General features: G+C 56.8%; 1 protein-coding gene across 16 annotated transcripts in view; it reads right to left on the bottom strand.

The window, feature by feature from the left end:
* ADCY7 (adenylate cyclase 7) overlaps positions 1 to 18,862 on the bottom strand; it is a 74,611-nt gene that overhangs the window by 18,987 nt on the left and 36,762 nt on the right. For all 16 annotated transcript variants that reach the window (XR_007514562.1, XR_007514563.1, XR_007514565.1 and 13 more), the window contains 9 exons: positions 15,474 to 15,897; positions 13,315 to 13,518; positions 11,947 to 12,108; positions 11,069 to 11,218; positions 10,349 to 10,497; positions 8,615 to 8,726; positions 4,984 to 5,111; positions 3,457 to 3,615; positions 3,200 to 3,332 (listed from right to left, as the gene is read on the bottom strand). Coding sequence is in view for 12 of the 16 variants with exons in the window: in XM_049863698.1 (XP_049719655.1) it covers positions 3,200 to 3,332; positions 3,457 to 3,615; positions 4,984 to 5,111; positions 8,615 to 8,726; positions 10,349 to 10,497; positions 11,069 to 11,218; positions 11,947 to 12,108; positions 13,315 to 13,518; positions 15,474 to 15,644 (1,368 nt within the window). In the remaining 4 variants the exon portion in view is untranslated. The remainder of the gene's footprint in view (positions 1 to 3,199; positions 3,333 to 3,456; positions 3,616 to 4,983; positions 5,112 to 8,614; positions 8,727 to 10,348; positions 10,498 to 11,068; positions 11,219 to 11,946; positions 12,109 to 13,314; positions 13,519 to 15,473; positions 15,898 to 18,862) is intronic.

The raw sequence follows: 18,862 nt of genomic DNA, 5'->3' as shown, positions 1-18,862 counted from the left end.
AGCAGCTGGCAGGCCTGGGGGGGGCGGGGACGACAACGGGCCCTGAGGCTACCAGAGACAAACTTGGGCCACCTTGCGGTTGGCAAGCTCCTCTTTGCCCCCCAAACATTCCCTGTCTCCTTGGGGCTCCCCAAGCACCCACGTGGACAAGCACCTACAGCCACAGCACTCGCTAAGCCACAAGCAGCAGCTTTCCTGGAAACTTCTCCTTTTGGGATGGAAACGTTTTTAACCCTTAGCTAAGCCTGTCTCCCTAGCCAAAGGAAACAGCGTGGAGTCAGTCCCCGGGGTCCTGGGAACAGCCCTGCCACAGGCAGCCTAGTGGGGACATGGGAGTAGTAGGTAAGAACCTGTAATCTCTCTCCCCTCTGCTGTTGGCAATTCCGCTTCCAAAGCACATAAACCAAAAACCCAAACCCACTGCTGTTGAGTCAATTCCGACTCATGGCAACCCTATACGACAGAGTAGAACTGCCCCACAGGGTTTCCAAGGAGCAGCTGATAGACTCGAACTGCCGACCTTTTGCTTAGCAGCCGAGCTCTCAACCGCTGCACCACACAGCACAGAGCTCAAATTCACAGTCACTGGCACTGCTCTGTTAGGGCAGAGAAGCCAGATACCCAGCTCCCAGGAGGTAAACGTGTTCCAAATAAGAGCCACTGGGTCCTGTTCAGAGTGGGCACGTGACAGGCGTGAGCCGCACGGAGGGCACCTGGCAGCCGCCCTCCATACAACAGTTGTCCCACCTTGAGCCAGCCAGACACCTCTGGACAGTTACCCCCACGGGCCCTCAGACTTCTAGAAATGCGTGAGTCAGAGGGCAAAGGAACCAGAGTTGGGAAATAACCGCAGTGTCCACTGACAGGAGGCGGTGAGATGCTTCTGGAACAAAGAAGAAAGTGAGGTACGAACCGCAGAAGTGGCCAGCCACCCCTGGCTTAACAAGGAAGGGAAATGAGGCTGTTTCCTCGTGTGTGCACAAAGATCTCCGCGGAAGGAATCACAAGAACCTCACAACACTGGCCCCTTTAGGGAGAGATATGCTGGTTGGTAGCAGTCCCTGGGTGGCACTAAGCACTCAGTCACGAGCTGAAAGGTTGGCGGTTTGAACCCACTCAGAGGCACCTCAGAAGACAGGCCTGGTAATCTGCTTCCACAAGGTCACAGCCTTGAACACCCTCTGGAGCACAGTTCTCCTCTGCACACCTGAGGTCCCCATGGAATGGCCTAGACAGCAGCTAATAACAACGTGGTGTTTGGATGGGGGCATTTCTGGTTCAGCGGTAGACTTCTCGCCTTCCATGAGGGAGACTTGGGTGCCATGCCCAGCCAGTGCCCCTCATGCACAGCCACCACCTATCTGTCAGTGGACGCTGGTGTGCTGCTATGATGCTGAACAGATTTCAGCCGAGTTTCCAGACTAAGATGGACTAGGAGGAAAGGCTTGGTGAGCTACTTCCAAAGATCAGCCCATGAAAACCTGAGGGATCACAATGTCCAATGACAACTGATCACGGGGATGGCACAGGACGGGGCAGAGCTCGGTCCCATCGTGCACGGGGTCGCCAGCTCAATGGCAGCCACCAATTACAGTGCTGGCTGGGGGACAAGGGTCGGAGGGAAATGTTTTTATTACGTGCCTTCTTTACCTTTTGGATTTTCAACTATGGGAATGAATTACCTGCTAGAGAATAAACAATTACACAAGGGGAGGGGCAGGATTGCCAGATAAAATACAGGATGCCCAGTTAAATACAGAATGAGACACACTTAAGACGAGAATTTCTCATTTGTCTGAAACTGGGTGTTAACTGGGTGTTCTATATTTTCATTTGCTAACAGCCCTGCTGGGAGTGGGTTTTACCACCACGCCTCCCACTGACTTTTGGGTTAAGGGTTCTGCTTCGTTCATTCACAAATGAGCTGAGCCCCTGACTCCCCACTGGCACTGTTGTCAGCATGGTGGGGGCGGGGGGTGCAGCCTGGCGAGGAAGAGGGGCCCTCCAGCCTGCAGCATGAGGCTCCCATTGACAACAAACAAGTAAAAAGAACAAACAAAAACGTCAGGACAGAGGAAAGAGGGCTCTAGGCAGAGGGGCCAGCCTTGGGAAAGGCTTAGAGGCAGAAAAGAGCCTGGTGGTGGAGGCCAGGGAGATGGGGGCGCCGGGGCAACTGCACTGGGGAGAGAAGGGGGGATGAGAGGAGGGGAGATGGGAAGAGGGGAGTACAGGGTCAGGCATTTGGGTTTTACTCTAAGAACAGTGGAGTCTGAGCAGGACCGAGGTACCAAAAACGGCTTTCCTGGGTGACGACTCAGCATTAGACAGGACACTGGCACGGGAGAGACCTGACCCCTAGGGATGAACCTGCAGGAGGATGGGGCTGGGGGCAGAGAAGGGCAAGCAGAGGTCCCGTGAGGCCCTCCCAGGCTGGCGCTTGCTGCCCCTGAGGCTCGGGCAAGCAGCGAGAGGAAGCTGGAAAGATCCTGCCGCCAGCCACCAACATTCGTGATTGCGCACCAAAGGATGATTCACTAAGTGGCTGCCAGACACTGGGCTCCCTCCCTCCCTGGGAGGAAAAGAATGGCCTGGGGGCGGGGGGGAATGGGGGATGAGCAGGGTGAGGGCAGGACCCACCAGCCTGAGCCCACCTGGCGCCCTGACTTGGGCACAGGGGAGCAGTCTTGAAGGAAGGGGGAAGGCAGCTGGTACCACTGTCACACCCCAGGGTGCCCACAGGTTCCTGCCCAGTGGCCCCCAGCCATTCCCTCCTTTTCTGGTTCTTATCCAAAGTGTGTTTTGAAAATGTGTCTTGGAAATCTGGGAGATTAGTGACAACCTTGTGGAAAATAAACTAACAGTGACAGGTATTTACAGAGAGCTTATGACGCGGCAGCACGGGTGAGCACTCCCCTGGATTAGTTCTCTCACCCCTCGCCCCCCGGCGCTGGGCACGGCTGTCAACCCCGCTTCAGAGAGAAGCACTTGGAGACCAGAAAGTTGTTACTTGGTGCCTAGAATATACCCAGCGGCGGGGAGTTCACTCCTGCCCCAGCAGGCTTCTCCCCCAACCCTTCCACAGCCTTGGAGACAAGACACTGCCTTCATGGGGGTCTCCCCCAGAGGTCCAGACCCCAGTGCCCAGGACAGCCCTGCCCCCAGGGCCTCCTCGGCCAGCCCCGCCCCATCACCCACGTACCCGGGGGTCGATGACCAGGTAGGTGCGGATATTCATCTCCTTCAGGTAGGGGTCCCTCTGCTGCCCGTGCCCATCCTCCACTTCGTACGCCTTGTCCAGGTGGTTCAGCGTCGCCTCCGTGATGTGCACCCGGCTGGGGGACAGCCAAGTCAGGCAGAGCCCCGGGACCTGCACCAGACCCCCAGCCACGGCCCCACTGCAGGTCACCGATTGAGCACCCCCTGCCCCGCAGCCTCTGACTGCCCCCCAAGCCTCACCCGGGGACTCCAGATGCCTCCATCCTGTTGGCCAGGGACACGTCGTGGGACCATACGTCATACTGCCACTTGAGCAGCCCGATGACACCGCACAGCACGTTCCCGGAGTGGATGCCCACGCGCATGTTGATGTCCACACCCGTGGCCTCCCGCACCTGCCTGGGCAGAGCAGCCAGGTCACCCCACGCCCTAAACGCCGGGCAGGAGCGGGTAACGTGGCAGGTGCAGAGCACGGCAGGCCCAGCTCTCCAGAGAGAATGTTCCCATGCTGAGGGGGATACCTCCTCGGGAAGGGCTGAGCACCCCGGCCCTGGGAGGGAGCAAGGGACGTGGCCAGCCCCTGAGCTCCAAGGCTGGGTAGGCAAGAGGAGGAAGGCCGCCTGTCCCTGACTAGGAAGGCTCAGGGTGATGGGCCTCGAGCACTGGCCCTGCCATTTGCCTGCCTGGCAGCGGCCTGGACTTGGAGAGACTGCTGGGGTCTACAAAGGGGCTAGGCACCACCCTAACCCCTGAAAAGACAAGAGCATGAGCCAGCCCTGGGGGCCTCTGATATCCCATTTCTGGAAAATGGGAGCCCTGGGAACCACCAGCCCTAGAGCACCGCTCCACACCAGGATCACCAGGCAAGAGCTTTACCAGGGCCCAAGGCGCCCCCAAACATAAGCAGCACCTGAGTCCCTTTGACAAGTGGAAGAGGGGCGGGGAGCTGCCTGTACCACATGTCCACAAACAGGGCTGGGACAGAGTCTGCCAGGGACAAAATCAGAGGGGGCTCAAGGGGGTTCGGTATACCCTCCACAATCTAGAGGGGAAGAAAGAGACCCAGAGAGGGCAGACACCTTCTGGGATGCAGAGCCAGGCTAGGACGGGGACCACTCAGCAACCTGTCCAGGGTTTTCCTGGCAGCACCAGCCACTTCTGGGAAGACGTCTGGAGGCAGAGCTGAAGATGGCGCTGGGCCCACACCTGGACCAGTAGCGCACCTGGCCCAAACACCGGTCAGCTTGGCCGAGCCTGCCTGGCTCTCTACCACCAGCTTTGCCACCACAGCAAGGGGCCACGGAAAGCCTTGCAGGATTATCAGTGGGCAGGAGCCCCAGGAAACAGAAGGTCGTCTCCCTGCAGCCCCAAGGGCCAGTCTCCCAAGTCCACTTCAGAGGGGGAGCAGGGAGCAGATGGAGCCTTGGACTGAGCCCGGGTCTGAAAGTTCCTCCTGCTGTCTGCCCTGAAGCCCTCCTGCTGTTGCTAAGACTCGGTCCTGGGTGGAAATGGAGCTCAGCGGTCCCATTGTCACACTACCCAGCTCTGAGCTTAAGACTCTTTTCTGGGACCTGGAGCCCTGGCACAGGTGGGCACAGATGGAGGATGCAAGCAGGCCAGGTTTGGGCCCTCCGGCTTGTTGCAGGCTCCAGGCAAAACACTTCGCCCCCCTGAGCCTCAGTTTCCTCATCTGTCAAATGGAGGTGATGCAGAACGGGTCCACCATGGGGACAGTACCCACCACCCCAGGCCTGCCCTGGTACCCACTTGATGGCCTCACACATGTCCAGCCCCATCTTCACGCAGTTCCGGGCATGAGTGGGCAGGGACACAGGCAGGCCCGACACGCAGTAATAGCAGTCACCCAGGATCTTGATCCGCATGCACTCGTTGGCCTGTGGAATCATGAAGGAGCCAGGTCAGTGAGGGGCTGGGGGGCCAGGGGGTCACGCACATGGCCCTCCCTGCCAGCAGGGTGAGCCAGACTCTTTCCCAGCGAGGAGCTGCCTCATAGGGTATCAACCATGAGGAGCTTCTGCTGGGCCTGGGGACAGGGTGGGTCACCAGGAGGAACCCCCCAACCAAGCTTCAGGGGTGAAACCAAGTGTCCCTGAGGGCAGCCACCCAAATGCCTCTCAGAGAGCCGCTGCCTTTGTTTCATTTGTCCATGCAATGTTTGAGCACCTACTGAGTGCTTAGCCTCGGGACACAGCAGTGAACAGACAAAAGTCCCTGCCACCATGGAGCTCGCGTGCTGGCGGGAGCGTTGGACACTAAGCAAGATAAATCTATAGCACACCCTACGGTGTTAAGTGCTAAGGAGAAAAATGAGGCATGAGAGGGACGTTCCCAGGAGGCCAGAGAAGGCCTCTGGAAGACGGTGACATCTGAGGAAAAAATCCAAAGTAACCAAGGGAATGAGCCACACCACTATCTGCAGGAAGAGCACCCCAGGCAGAAGCAGCAGCATGTGCAAAGGCCCTGAGGCTGGAGTGCTGTTTGAGAAAGGCAGCACGTGTGGCTAGAGTGGGGCAAGTGGGGAGACATGAGGACAGAGAGGTAGCAAATAAGTCAAGGCACCTTGGCAAAATACCCTCTACCTTGGGGCAGAGGTGAGACCCAAGGGCAGGGCCATCAGGTGCCAAGGTGCCCCCTAAGAGCTGGCTATGAGGCTAGGCATGCAAAACGAGCAGAGCTTGGGGGTGGAAGGAGAGCAGACAGGAAAGATGAGCACGGGGAGAAAGGAGCTGAGAGGGGTGAGGCTGGGGTCACGCAGAACAAGGCTGCCGTGGAGACACGCCCACAGAAGCAAGGGGGAACAGGAGGGGGCGCATCCAAGGTGCATCTGAAGTTGTGCCATGGCCATGGGGACTGGGCAAAGGCCGCACATACCAAGGCCTTGTGGGTGGGTTTCAGGAACTCTGAAGAGGGAGCTACATGCCAGACATCTATCTTTGCCCTCCAACCCATTCCCACTCCGGCTGACCCTCGTGGGCGCGTCGGCAGACGGTCTTACCCTGTGGCTTCCAGAAGGTTCAGCCAAGGGGGACCAGAGGGAGAGAGGTGAAGGGGCTGGTACGCTGAAGCCCAGCTCCCTCCCGCAGGGTCCCTAAAAGCTGCCTGGTCCCTAGAACGGAGGCACCCTCATCTCCAGGTCTAGCACCTGCTCCCCCATGGCCATCGGGCTGCCACTGACCCAGCACAGCACTGACCCTCCCTGGAGGTTCCCTGTGCCCGGGCACACCTTCGTGAACAGTGCCCTTACTACGCCCTCCTCCAATCACCCCACCTGAGCATGTGCTGGGTGTTTCCCAGTAGGCCATTCTGGCACAGTCTGGGCTAAGTGGCCAGAAGGGCACAAGGACAGGGATATCCTAGAAAGCAGCAGGAAGCTGGGAGAGGCCCAGACATCTGGGCACAGGCTCCACCTGCCCTTATTCCCGTTTAGGCCGGCGCAGGGGGCCGTCCTCTGGACCAGCCCCAGCTGATGTTACCTTTGAGGGATTGGCAGACCGGTGGGAGCCTGGCGCCGAGGCCACATTCCCCAGGTTGCTCCCCAACACAGTTGACAGGTCCACTGTGTCTGACAGTTACAAACTGGGGAAGCTGGGGGGTCCCTGAGTCCAGACACAATGGGGACCCTCAGAGAGCAGGCCCTGGCTTTCAGGGGAGATTACAGTTCTGGAATCTGACTGCTGGTGGGAGAAGAGGCTGGACCCTTGCATCTGCACACTGGGACCTGTCCTCCTGGGCCTATGGGAAGGGGGAGGCCCTGGGGCTTTTGGCAGGGCCCCACCTGCTGGTCCCGGTGAAGTCAGAGCTCCTAAAACACGGCTCTCGGCTAGACAGGACCACTGGGACACTAAGCCTCCGGTGCTCAGGGTGGGACACTTCCCCACACATTCCTGGCAAAGGCCCCAACCACCTCATGCCCCTCTCACTCTCTGTCCATTCACACTGAGCCACGTGCACTCCGTGGACATGAAGCTTTCTCTCTACTCTGGCTAACGGAGATTTGGTTACTCCCAGTGATGGGGAGCCCACCCCCTGATGCAGCAGCCCCTCCTAGGATTGAGGAGCTCTGACCATGAAAAGCTCTCCAGTGGGACCAGAACCTACCTCTCATCAAGCTCTAGACCACTGGCCCTCCACGCACAGAATCACCTGGGGGCTCTTTAAAAACGCTGATGGGGGTGGTATTCTACTTGAGCTTCCCACATGACTCGAATTGTGCAACCAAGGCAGGGGGGCACTCCTCAGATCTATGCTTCAGTCTCTACTTGGCTGCCACCTCTTCCAAGAAGCCTATCTTGACCACCTCATGCCAGGCTAGGTTTTCCCCAGGTTCCTTCAGCCCCGGCACCCCTCTTCAAAGCACAAAGCATGTACACCATGAGCAACTTGAGGGCTGGCCCAACAGCCCACACTACCTCGGGGCCTGGGACTCAGCAGGTCTCAGGACCACTGGGTGAATTAATGAATACCTGAATATTCCTTCCAGCCACATGTGCACACGTGCACACGCTCACACACATGCATGAACATCCACACACTTGCACATGTGCACACACTCCCTGGCTGGGTGTTGTTCACGACGACAGTTGAGTGAGACCTCAGCCAAGCCCTGGCTGCTCTCCCAACCCTCCCAGTTGGCTGCACCCTGGAGCCCTCCCTGCCCAGTACCCCTCCCCTGCTTGGAACCTTTCTTGCTCCCCAGTGTCCTTAAGTCAAATCCCACTCCTCACCTCAGCCCTCAAGCCCCTGCACATCTGGCCCTGGCCACCCTGTCCCCTCGCTCTGTGTCCCACTTACACTGAGCCTTGTTCATTTCTCTCTACTCTGGGCTTTTACACATACTGTTCCCCCTGCCCAAACACTGTTCCCTTTCTTCTGGATCCTTTGTGTCTCTTTTTGGCTTTCTCGAACTTCAACGTGCACACATTTGACCTGTGCGCAGCCTGGCCTTCCGTGGTCCCCCCAGGCTCCCAGGAGAGGCCGAGGCTCTGGCCTTGCATAGTGCGGATGAGCTGTCTCCTCCTCCAGGCAGCCTTCCCAGGCTTCCTCTGAGCCTCCACAGCCCCCGTGCATTCCCCAGTGGGCACCATTAGTCTCCCCACCAACCTCGCATTCCTGGGGAGGGCTCTGGTTGCCTTGCCAGCCTCTACCTTCCTCTCTATCTCAGGCTGGCACACAGCAGACACTGGGAAGCGTTTGCTGACTGAATGCTAGAATTCAGCAGAGGCTTCCCTGTCTGGATCCCTGCACAGTGCTGGGCACTCCCCAGCACCCATGGATGTAGTGAGAGGCGATCCTGACTTTACGGTCAGCAGAGGGAAAGGTGCGGCCTTCCAGGGGCCGCGTGGCAGCCACAAGGGGCAGCACTGGCCAGCGGACTCACCTTGGCAATCTGGTCGAACTTTCCAAAGAGCTCGTTAAGCATCACCACCAGCTCCTTGGGGGAGCAGTCACTGGCCAGCTGCGTGAAGCCCACAATGTCTGCGTAGAGGATGCTGAGGGGTGGGCGGCAAAGAAGGTCAGAGCAGATCCTTGGAAGATGGGCAATCTGGGGAGTACCCGCCAACCCTGAGGCAAGGGCTCCCTCACCACTGGGGCCCCAACTAGCCCCAGCCTCGTCAGCTTCCACAGTGAAGGGATGGAAGCTCCCGGCCATGGAGCTGAATCAAAGTTCCAGAGGTTTAAGGTTAAAGCAAAATGGCGCAAACCCCAGAGACTGCAGGGGCCCTTTAGAGACCCCGCCCCATCAGGCCCTCAGCCACAGCAGACAATTGAAAGGCGCTCTTACAGGCAGAGAGTTTTGGCCCACAGAAATTCTTTTCTCCATTTCCTAGACCTGCGTTTTCGCTTTCGGCACAGACTTCAGAACCACCCCCCTGTAAGATGCAACTCCACACGCCCTCAAGCCAGCTCTGCATCCCAGCACTTTACACACATCTGGTCCTCACACACCCCTTGTAGGGTTCCCCTTCTACAGATGAGCAAGCAGGCTCCGGAAGGTCGAGCAACCTGCTGCGATCTGTGGCAGCTCTCCCAGCTCCAAAGGCCGTGAATTCCTGGACTGCCCAGAGCCCAGACAGAAGGCAGCGAGGCCAGCGCTCGGGTAGAACACTGAGCCACCAGGCTCACAGCACCCACGGCCACACTTAACAAAGAATCTGCAGCCCTTCAAATCAGCCGGAACCAGGTAACAGGACTGGGGGGCCTTCATCTCCTTTTTGAGGGCCTGTGCCCCTCTGGAGAGTCACTAGGTAGTGCAAACATTTAATGTACCCAACTGCTAACTGAAACATTGGAGGTTAGTGTCCACCTAGAGGCAGCTTGGAAGAAAGCCCTGGCAATCTACTTCTAAAAAATCAGCTATTGAAAACCCTACGGAGCACAGCTCTACTCTGACACACATGGAGTGGTCATGAGTTGGAGCTGACTGGACAGAAGCTGGTTACTGAAAGAGATTAAAGTGACGCGAGGGCAGGGCTGGCCGAGAGGCTTGCTGAGGCTAAGAATCTTTTCCGTGCCTGATACATGAGAAGTCCCTGGGTGGTGTCATTCGTTAACACACTCAGCTGCCAACGGAAAAGTTGGAGGTTTGAGTCCACCCAGACATGCCTCAGAAAAAAAGTCCTGGAGATCTACGTCTGAAAACTCAGTCACTAAAAACCCTCTGCGGCAGTTTTACTGTGACACACGAGGTCGCCATGAGGCAGAGTCAACAGTAATGGGTTTTTACTGGTGCCCCTTTGAGACTCATCTGAGAGCTAGAGACCCCTTTCCTCCTGGCAGTCATGCTTGCTCACATAGCTTTACAATTTCTGGGGGCTCTTGGATCTCCCCCAACCCAATCTGAGCACACTGATGTAAGAGCCCTCATCTAATCCTACCTCCTCAGGAAACAAACAGGAAACTGAGGCCCAGGAAGGGCCTGGGGGAAGCCATAGTGAGCAGTGTCTCTGCCCACCCCCCAATCCCTAGGTGGGCTAGGGTCATAGCCTCCAGACACATCAGGGAGGCCACCTGCCAGGGCAGAGGGCCACGGATGAGGCTGCCTGCCAGGACTGGGGAGAGGGGAGGGGTCATGGGCGTGGCTGCCTGCCAGAGCAGGGGGTCATGGACGCACCTGACGTTCTGGTGCCGCTTGACATACAGGCTGTGGAAGTTGTTGTCGGGCATGTAGCGGCGGTCCCTGTGCTCCTTGAGGCGCTCAATGATGGCCAGCTTCATGCCCATGGAGATGTGGGCTGGCAGCACCGAGAGCAGCAGGTTCTCCTGGGCAGGCGGGACGTGAGGGGGGCATCAGGCCCCTATTCTCTCTACCCACAGCGCTGCCATCTCTGCTGGCCTATGTCTTGCCACCAGCTCCCTGCCATATCGCCAGGAGCCCCCTGGAGTGGGATCCCCTGGGTGTCTAGCAATGCAACCGGTGCCCATGGCTGATCCACAGGGTCTGACTGTCCCACAGAGAAAGAAAGAGGGTGGAGAGGAGTGGGGGGAACAGGAAGCACAGGAGGGGGAGACGGAGGGGGATGGGAAGGGATAGGACCAGGGCAGGAGGGAGAGAGGGGACAGATGTGTGAGTAGGGGGTGGGGGCATGGGGGTGGGGAGACAGAGTGATATGTGGAAATGTGGAGGTGGGGGACAGAAGAACATGGGGGGAGGGGAGGTCGTGGGGAATGGAAGGCTGCTGGGTTGGGGAGGTGGAGGTAAGGGGAAGAGGGTAGGGAATGGGGTGTGGGACTGAAGGGTAGGGGGACGTAAGAAGAGGGACAGGGGCGCAGGGGGGCAGGACCATGGGGGGACCAAGAGGGTCCAGGCAGTGGCTCCAGGGGAGGGGCCCACCTGCTGCCGCTTCTCGATGCGCAGCTTGCTCCGGACCTGGATGCACTTCACAGTGTAGGTGAACAGGTCTCTGGAGGCATCCTGCATCCGGTGCTTGTGGAAGGCGCCAGTCAGGTTCCCGCACAAGAAGATGATGGCATTGGCCAGCAGCTGGAGTGGGTGGGTGGGGCTCAGCACTCAGCCTGGCCATGCCCCACCCCATCTCACACCAGCCCCCTTGGTGGGCATCCAGGCTCCTGACCCCCAGCCCACTCGGGCTGGCACCCCTTCATGGGGCAAGCAGGGAAGAGGCCTGGCAGAGGCTGCCTTCTCATGAGGCACCAGAGCCACAGGACTGGCATGCAGGCCCCTTCTCCGAATCCACCAGGCACTTCCTGGCCCAGAAGGGCTGGGACACCAGAGACCGGAGAGGCAGAAGTGGCACCCACCTCAGAGGGCCCAGGGCCTGAAGTAGCACCCAGGGCCAGAATGGGCACCCAGGCCCGTCAGGGGAAGACCAAGAGTTACCACCAGTTACTAACAAAAGGCTCATCGCATTTAACATAACTCACAGAATGCAAGCCCCAGGGAGCACCCCAGCCCTGTCAGGAGGGGTGAAACCCCGGGGACCTCACCTCACAGCAGGGCACCTGACCTGGGAAGCAGGGTAGGGTCAGGACTCAGGCAAGGGCTGGGCTTCTGGGGGCCCCAGCCAGCAAAGAAGGTGGAGGGGGCCAGCTACTCCAGCAGCAGATTCGGGGAACCTGACCTTGGGGTGCTGTGACCTGCCTCCAAATCCTTCTCGGAGGCCTTCGGGGCCCAACTCACCCCATGGAGGCTTGGTGCCCTCAGCTTCAAACCACATCCCCTGGCCCAGAGTCCCCTGCCCTGCCCCTCACCTTCAGCACTATGTGGTCACTAGGCATCTTGTGGGCCCCCAGGAGGATGCCGAGCACGAGGAGGTGGGAGACAGTGGAGACGACCCCCACTGCGACGGCCCCCCACATGCTGAAGGGCAGCAGCGTGTACACCACGAAGATGACAAACAGGAAGAAGGGCACCTGGGGACAGGCCACTGTCAGGTTCAGCCTGCTGCCGGCCCTCTATGCAGGGGGACACCTGGCCAAGCTGTCCACAGCCTGGGACACAGCCCCAACACTGAGCTGAGAGCGGGGTCCTGTGGGGACGGCCCCCAGAAACCTGAATGCTGAGCCCTGCCCACCAGTGCCCTCTGTCCTCAGCCCTCCCCCACCCCCTCAGGGTGAGACCCAGCCAGTACCAGCGATGGAAACGCAGTGGATCAAGAAAAAGTCAAAGTGTGCTTCTGGGTCTGGCCCAGCCGGCATTATCCATTGTTTCCTTTGCGCCGGTTTGGTTCTGCAGCCAAGGTTGAGCCTCCCAGGAGGGAGGCTCCATGCCCCTCGTAACCAGGGAGCCCCACTGATGCCCACGCCAGGCAGCCCTCCTGGCAGGGCGGTAATTACAGAGAAGATTGCAGGGTGGGGTGCTCACCTGCCCCTCTGGCAGTGCAGCCCCACCCACCCGGCCACACTGGGAGCTGGCCAGCCAGGCGCTACTCTGCCTGCTTTGCCCCCGCCCCTGGGAATAGGGCCTCTCCCTCTAAGCTGTCAGTCTGCATGGTTTAAATGAGCCTGACCCCACCCCAGAGAAGGAGCAGGTCACATGGCCCAGGCACACCGGGTAGAGTGGACCACCCCTCGCCAACAGTGTCCAGGCAGGGCCCTTGACCAGGCCAGGCCCATGAAACTCAAGCTGGGGCCTGTTGCTGGTTGGGTGAAGGCTCTCTCTTTCAGCAGGGGTGACTAAGCTGGTGGGCAGGCAGCCTGGGGCTGCTTACTGCCATCTCCGCCCCCACCTGGGGACAGCATGCATGGGAATCAAACACCAGAGGAAAGCAGGGCCGAGAGAACAGGTCTGGCCATGTAGTTGGAGTCCCTTGGCCTTCCCTGGTACGTGTGCCAATTCGTGACTTTTTGGCTGAGTTGGGGTTCTGTCATTTCCAACCAAATGAAGGTCCACCCAGAAACACCATAGCCATCAGGGCAGATCACTGTGGACAGAATCAGCCCGGCCCTGTCCTAAGTCTCAAACCATGGCAATGAGGAATGGGCAGAGCCCTGCCCAGCACACCCAAAGCAGGCCCCTTCTCCAGAGGGGACCTGATACCCAGCGAGAGCAGGAGCTGCCCTGGTGCACTCAGCCCCGAGACAGAGGGCCAGGGGACACTCAGGGCCCCACCCCGTTACCTGCTCCCAGGAGCAGGCCCCCTTCATCCGTGAGTCGTACAGCAGCACGTAACCCAGCGTCATGAGGCAGGCCCAGGTGAGCAGCGCCAGGGCCCTGAGCCCCCGCCGCACAAGGCAGTCGACATACACCAGCAGGTAGAGGGCAACAAACACGACAAGCACCACGACCGCCGTCCCCAGGAGAGTCTTGAGTTTGGAGGGGTCCTGGGCGGGGCACAAAGACACAGGAATGCCTCAGCTTCCCCAGCGGGCATCACTCCTGCCAGAGAGCTGCCCTGGCCAGTGCCACTGCAGGGCACCCTCCACGTGGCAGAAGTTGTGCCCCTGACAAAACCAGGTTCTTTCTGGCCTCCGGGCCTTTGTTTGGGCTCAGCGTCGGCCTTAGCCACCACCTTACTAGTCTCCTGCATGGGAACCTAAGCCTCCTTCAAGGCGCCCTAGTAGTGCAGTGGTTAAGTGCTTGGCTGCTAACAGAAAGGTCAGCAGTTCGAACCCATCAGCCTCTCTGTGGGAGAAAGATGTGGCAGTCTGCTTTTGTAAAGATTACAGCCTTGGAAACACTGTGGGGCAGTTCTACTCTGTCCTACAGAGTATATACAATAACAGGTAAGCCTCCTTCATGGCCCAGCACTATGACACTAGCTCTCCCCACCCGCCCTCCCCACTTCAGGCAAAGCCAGTCCCCTCCTGCCTCTGGGTTCCCACGGTGCTCTATGCATACCTACAGGTGACAGGTCTGACAAGGCTACAGGAGCACAGGGAAGGGCTTATCCACAGGCAGAGAAGCCCTGGAAAACTGCCTGGAGGAGGGGACATTATGCCTGTCTCAAAGAACGAACTGCGGTTTGTGAGAGAATGACGAGAAAAGGCATCCCAGACAGGGAGGAGCTTGAGCAAAGGTACAGGGGTGTGACAGGTTGGGGGCAGCACCCAGCACGTCCTGGATGCTGAAGTTTCTGTTTCCTCAAGCAGCTGCATGAGGGCAGAGCCTGATCTGGGGGCCTGGCACACAGTAGATACTCAGTAGCTATTTGTTGAGAGATGAAACGAATGTCATGCGGTTTACAGACACAGGTGTCCCTGGTGGTGCAGGCATTAATGCACTTGGCTGCTAACCAAAAGGTTGGTGGTTTGAGTCCATCCAGAGGCATCGCAGAAAAAAGCTCTGGCCACCTAATTCTGAACAATCAGCCGCCGAAAACCCTATAGAGCACAGTTCTACTCTGACACACACAGGGCCGCCATGGGTCACAATCACTTTGACAGCAACTAGTTTTTTGAGTCTTCAAGTGGTGTAAACGGTAACATGCTCAGCTGCTAACCAAAAGGTTGGAGGTTCAAGTCCACCCAGAGGTGCCTTGGAAGAAAGCCCTGGCTTTCTAATTCTAAAAAAATTAGCTGTTGAAAACCCTATGGGGCACAACTCTACTCTGACACACACGGGGTTGCCATGAGTCAGAATCGACTCAGTGGCAACTGGTTTGAAACTGGCAGCACTTATAGAGCGCCTACAGTATACCAGCTACTACACAAATACCACCTTTCTCAAAATACCCTACAGTCTCCTGTGTCTTCTTCTAGAACTCTGCTGTCTGATACAGCAGCCACAAGCCACATGCCACTGTTTTGCTATTTAAATTTACATTCATTAAAAATAAAATTTTAAAATTCAGTTCCTCAGTCATAGTAGCCACATTTCAAGTGCTCGGTAGCCACCGGTAGCTAGTGGCTGTCGCAAGGCCAGTCTAGGTCAGAGCTGATGGTGGTGGCGGCTGCCTGGATAGCTGTGCTCAGAACAAGTGCTGGGATTGATTAATGATGTCTGCCATAGTGCAGCAATGGGGAGCGGGCATTCCCAGGCCAACCCTAACCTAGGTCTTCAATAAAACCTAATTTCATTGTGAGGAAAAGTGAGGGTAACTTATCTGACCAAAGTAATGTAATATCTAAAGCCACCTCAGACTTCAAAATTAAAATAAAAATCCAGCCTTCCACCAGCCTAAATATCCTCTATAATATTTTTCAGGTGAGGAAACTGAGGCTTAGAGAGGATAAGGACTTGCCCAAGCCCTCACAAGTACGAAGTGTCAGAGCTGAGATTGGAGCCCCAAAGTAGGCCCCTGCCCAGCCCCCGCTGCCCGCCCGGCACCCTTACTCACCCAGTTGATGAACTCGATGACGATGAGGGCAGTGCAGGCCGCAATAGCCACCAGCAGGAATGTGAGCAGCAGCGGCCCGCGCTGGCTGGTGAGGCTATACCTCTCATACAGCGCATCCTGGTCTGGGCCCTCCTCACCCTCGTTGAGGAAATAGCGCCCCTTGGCTGGCATCCTCTACCCTTCTCACGCCCACTCGGGAGACCCCACGGCCTAGGGGGCATCTGTCTGCCGACACCCTCCCCTGTGGGCCTAGGCCTCGGGCCTCTCCAAGCCTGACAGGTTGGGCTGGGGAGCAGCCCCCAGGGTCTGCAGCACCAAGGGCTCCACGGTGCCTGCCGCTCCAGCCGCCAGGGCTTCTCACCACAATGCCATAATCTTGGTTTGCATCCAGGCCAGGCTGATCAGACACATGGGGTCCTCAGATCTGCAGAGACACAAGGGAGACCCAGGATTTTACCTCAACAGGCTAAGCCACGACAGGGTAGCATCAGGGGAAGGGAGAACAGGGCTACGGGGTCCAATTTATCAATTTAATCCTAACTTAACTTTTGTTGTTAGCTGTTACGGAATCAGCCCCAGACTCGTAAGAACCCCACGCGCCATGGAACGGAACACTGCCCAGTCCTGCACCATCCCCGATCCAACTGTGGAGCGCATCGTTGTGATCCACAGGGATTTCACTGGCTGACTTTTGGAAGCAGATCACCAGGCCTTTCTTCCTAGTCTATCTTAGTCTGGAAGCTCCACTGAAACTTGTTCAGCATCATAGCCAACACTCGATACTCCGCTGACAGCTTCCTGGCGGGTAAGCCTGCAGAAGTCAGTCTCTGGCCAGCCGATTTTGGATTCGCCAGCCGCTGCGATCCCATGAGCCAACAGACATCTCCAGCCTGCCACCTCACCTCCAGAGCTTGAGGTGCATTGGCCGAGAATCACGTCCTGTTTATAGCCTTGCCCACTCCGAGGTCACAAAGCTAGCCCTCTGTGTTTTCTTCTAGAATGGCCCTTTCTAATACAGTAGCCACTAACCATATGTGGTTATTTAAAATTATTAAAAATAAAGTTAAAAATTCAGTGTCTCAATTAGGTAGCAGATAAGAACTATTATAGGTGAAGGGAAAGATAACACACAATACAGGAGAGGTCAGCACAACTGGACTAAACCAAAAGCAAAGAAGTTTCCTGAATAAACTGAACGCTTTGAAGGCCAGCATAGCAGGGGCGGGGGCTTGGGGACCATGGTTTCAGTGGACATCTAAGTCAATTGCCATAATAAGATTTATTAAAACATTCTGCATCCCACTTTGGAGAATGACGTCTGGGGTCTTAAACACTAGCAAGCAGCCATCTAAGATGCATCAATCGGTCCCAACCCACCTGGATCAAAGGAAAATGAAGAACACCAAAGACACAAGGTAATTATGAGCCCAAGAGACAGAAAGGGCCACATGAACCAGAGACTACATCAGCCTGAGACCAGAAGAACTACATGGTACCCGGTTACAACCGATGACTGCCCTGATAGGGAACACAACAGAGAACTCCTGAGTGAGCAGGAAAGCAGTGGGATGCAGACCCCAAATTCTAGTAAAAAGACCAGACTTAATGATCTGACTGAGACTAGAAGGACCCCGGAGGTCATGGTCCCCAGATCTTCTGTTAGCCCAAGACAGGAACCATTCCCAAAGCCAACTCTTCTGACAGGGATTGGACCGGACTATGGGACAGACAGTGATACTGGTGAAGGGTGAGCTTCTTGGATCAAGTAGGCACACGAGACTATATTGCCATCTCCTGTCTGAAGGGGAGATGAGAGGGTAGAGGGGGTCAGAAGCTAGCTGAATGGACACGAAAATAGCGTGGAGGGAAGGGATGTGCTGTCTCAGGGGGAGAGCAACTAGGAGTATATAGCAACGTGTTTATAAATTTTTGTATGAGAGTCTGACTTGACTTGTAAACTTTCACTTAAAGCACAATAAAAATTTAAAAAAACAAAATGAAAAAAAAATTTAGTGTCTCAGCTGCACTAGTCACATTTCAAGGGCTCAAGAGCCATGCTAGCCAGTGGCATCTGGGCTAGACACACAGAGGCAGAATATTTCTCTCATCGCAGAAAGCTCTACCAGACAGCACCGCTGTAGATGTCTGGCTGTTTCACTTTCACATTTATACCTCTGATCCACCTCGGTTAACTTCTATGTGTGGTGAGTGAGGGATCAAACTTCCTTTCTTTTTTCCATATGGATATCTAATTATCCCAGCAGAGACCACCCTTCTGTTGCCCCACCTCTGTCATACATCAGACCACTGTTAACATGGAGTCTGTTTCTAGAACGTTCTGTTCCGCTGGCCCAAGTGCAAATATCACACTCACTCAATTACTGTTGCTTTTTGGTCTTACGCCTCCAGGTCCAGAAACTGTGATATTGGAAGCCCTGAGATTTGGGGAGATGCTTGGGGCCCAGATGGGATGGGGAGGCCAAGGGGGGTAGGCTCAGGCGCCCACACCCACTGCAGCCTGAGCATCCTCCTTGCATCTATTTTATGTCATGCTTCCATGTAAGACTGCATTTTTCTTAAAAAGCTCACTGACAAAAGTTTAAGAAGTTTGCAAGCCCCACTTCACATAAGAGGAACCTGAGCTTCGGAGAGGAAACATGGTGGACCCGAGACCTTGCCCCGCCTTGTGACAAAGTTGGGAGCAGCCCCAGGCTTTCGACGCTCAGCCTGGTTGGGCTCCCTGTTTCCCCAGCACCATTCACTCATTTGCTCATTTGTTTATTCCAAGAAGACTTGCTAATCACCACCTACTGCATGCCGGCCCCCTATACCTCCTGTATGCCAGGCTGGCTCTCTCTCCCTGGCGCTCGGAAGTAGGTCCATAAGTTATACAAAAAATGTGCAATCCTTAGACACAGCACTGGGGCTTGGGGGAGGCTGCCGTGCTCCCAGGAGGAACCGTGTGCTAAGGGAACGGCCCTGGACCAGAAGCCTTGACGCCTGACACCCTCCAGGACTGCCTCAGGGACTGGAATCAGGACAAGCAAGAGAATGCAGGGGCAGAGGGCAGCGAGGCTGTAAGCCGTGGGGGCTGAGCAGTCCCCAGGGGCACTAACTGCCGCTGGCAGAAGCTACAAAGGATCCAGAAAAGGGACGGGAGCCCAAGGATGCTCAGGGTCTCTGAGCCCAAGTAAAGCCACCTAGTGAATGTGGGCTACGGTGAGGTCCCGGGGGCACCCCGTTCCCTTGCTACAGCCCCCAAAACAAAATGGAAAAACCATGCATTTCAGGGTGGAAGGAGGGGCCTTTGCCAGGGTTCTGGCTTCTCTCCACCCGCCAGGCTAGGGCAGGGGTCCACACGCTTGGAACCTGTTTAACCATGGGCAGCT

Source organism: Elephas maximus, chromosome 21 (assembly GCF_024166365.1).
Source record: "Elephas maximus indicus isolate mEleMax1 chromosome 21, mEleMax1 primary haplotype, whole genome shotgun sequence".
NCBI classification, from domain to species: domain Eukaryota; kingdom Metazoa; phylum Chordata; class Mammalia; order Proboscidea; family Elephantidae; genus Elephas; species Elephas maximus.
Note: the sequence above shows the minus strand (reverse complement) of the source record. Positions and strands in the feature narration are given on the sequence as shown.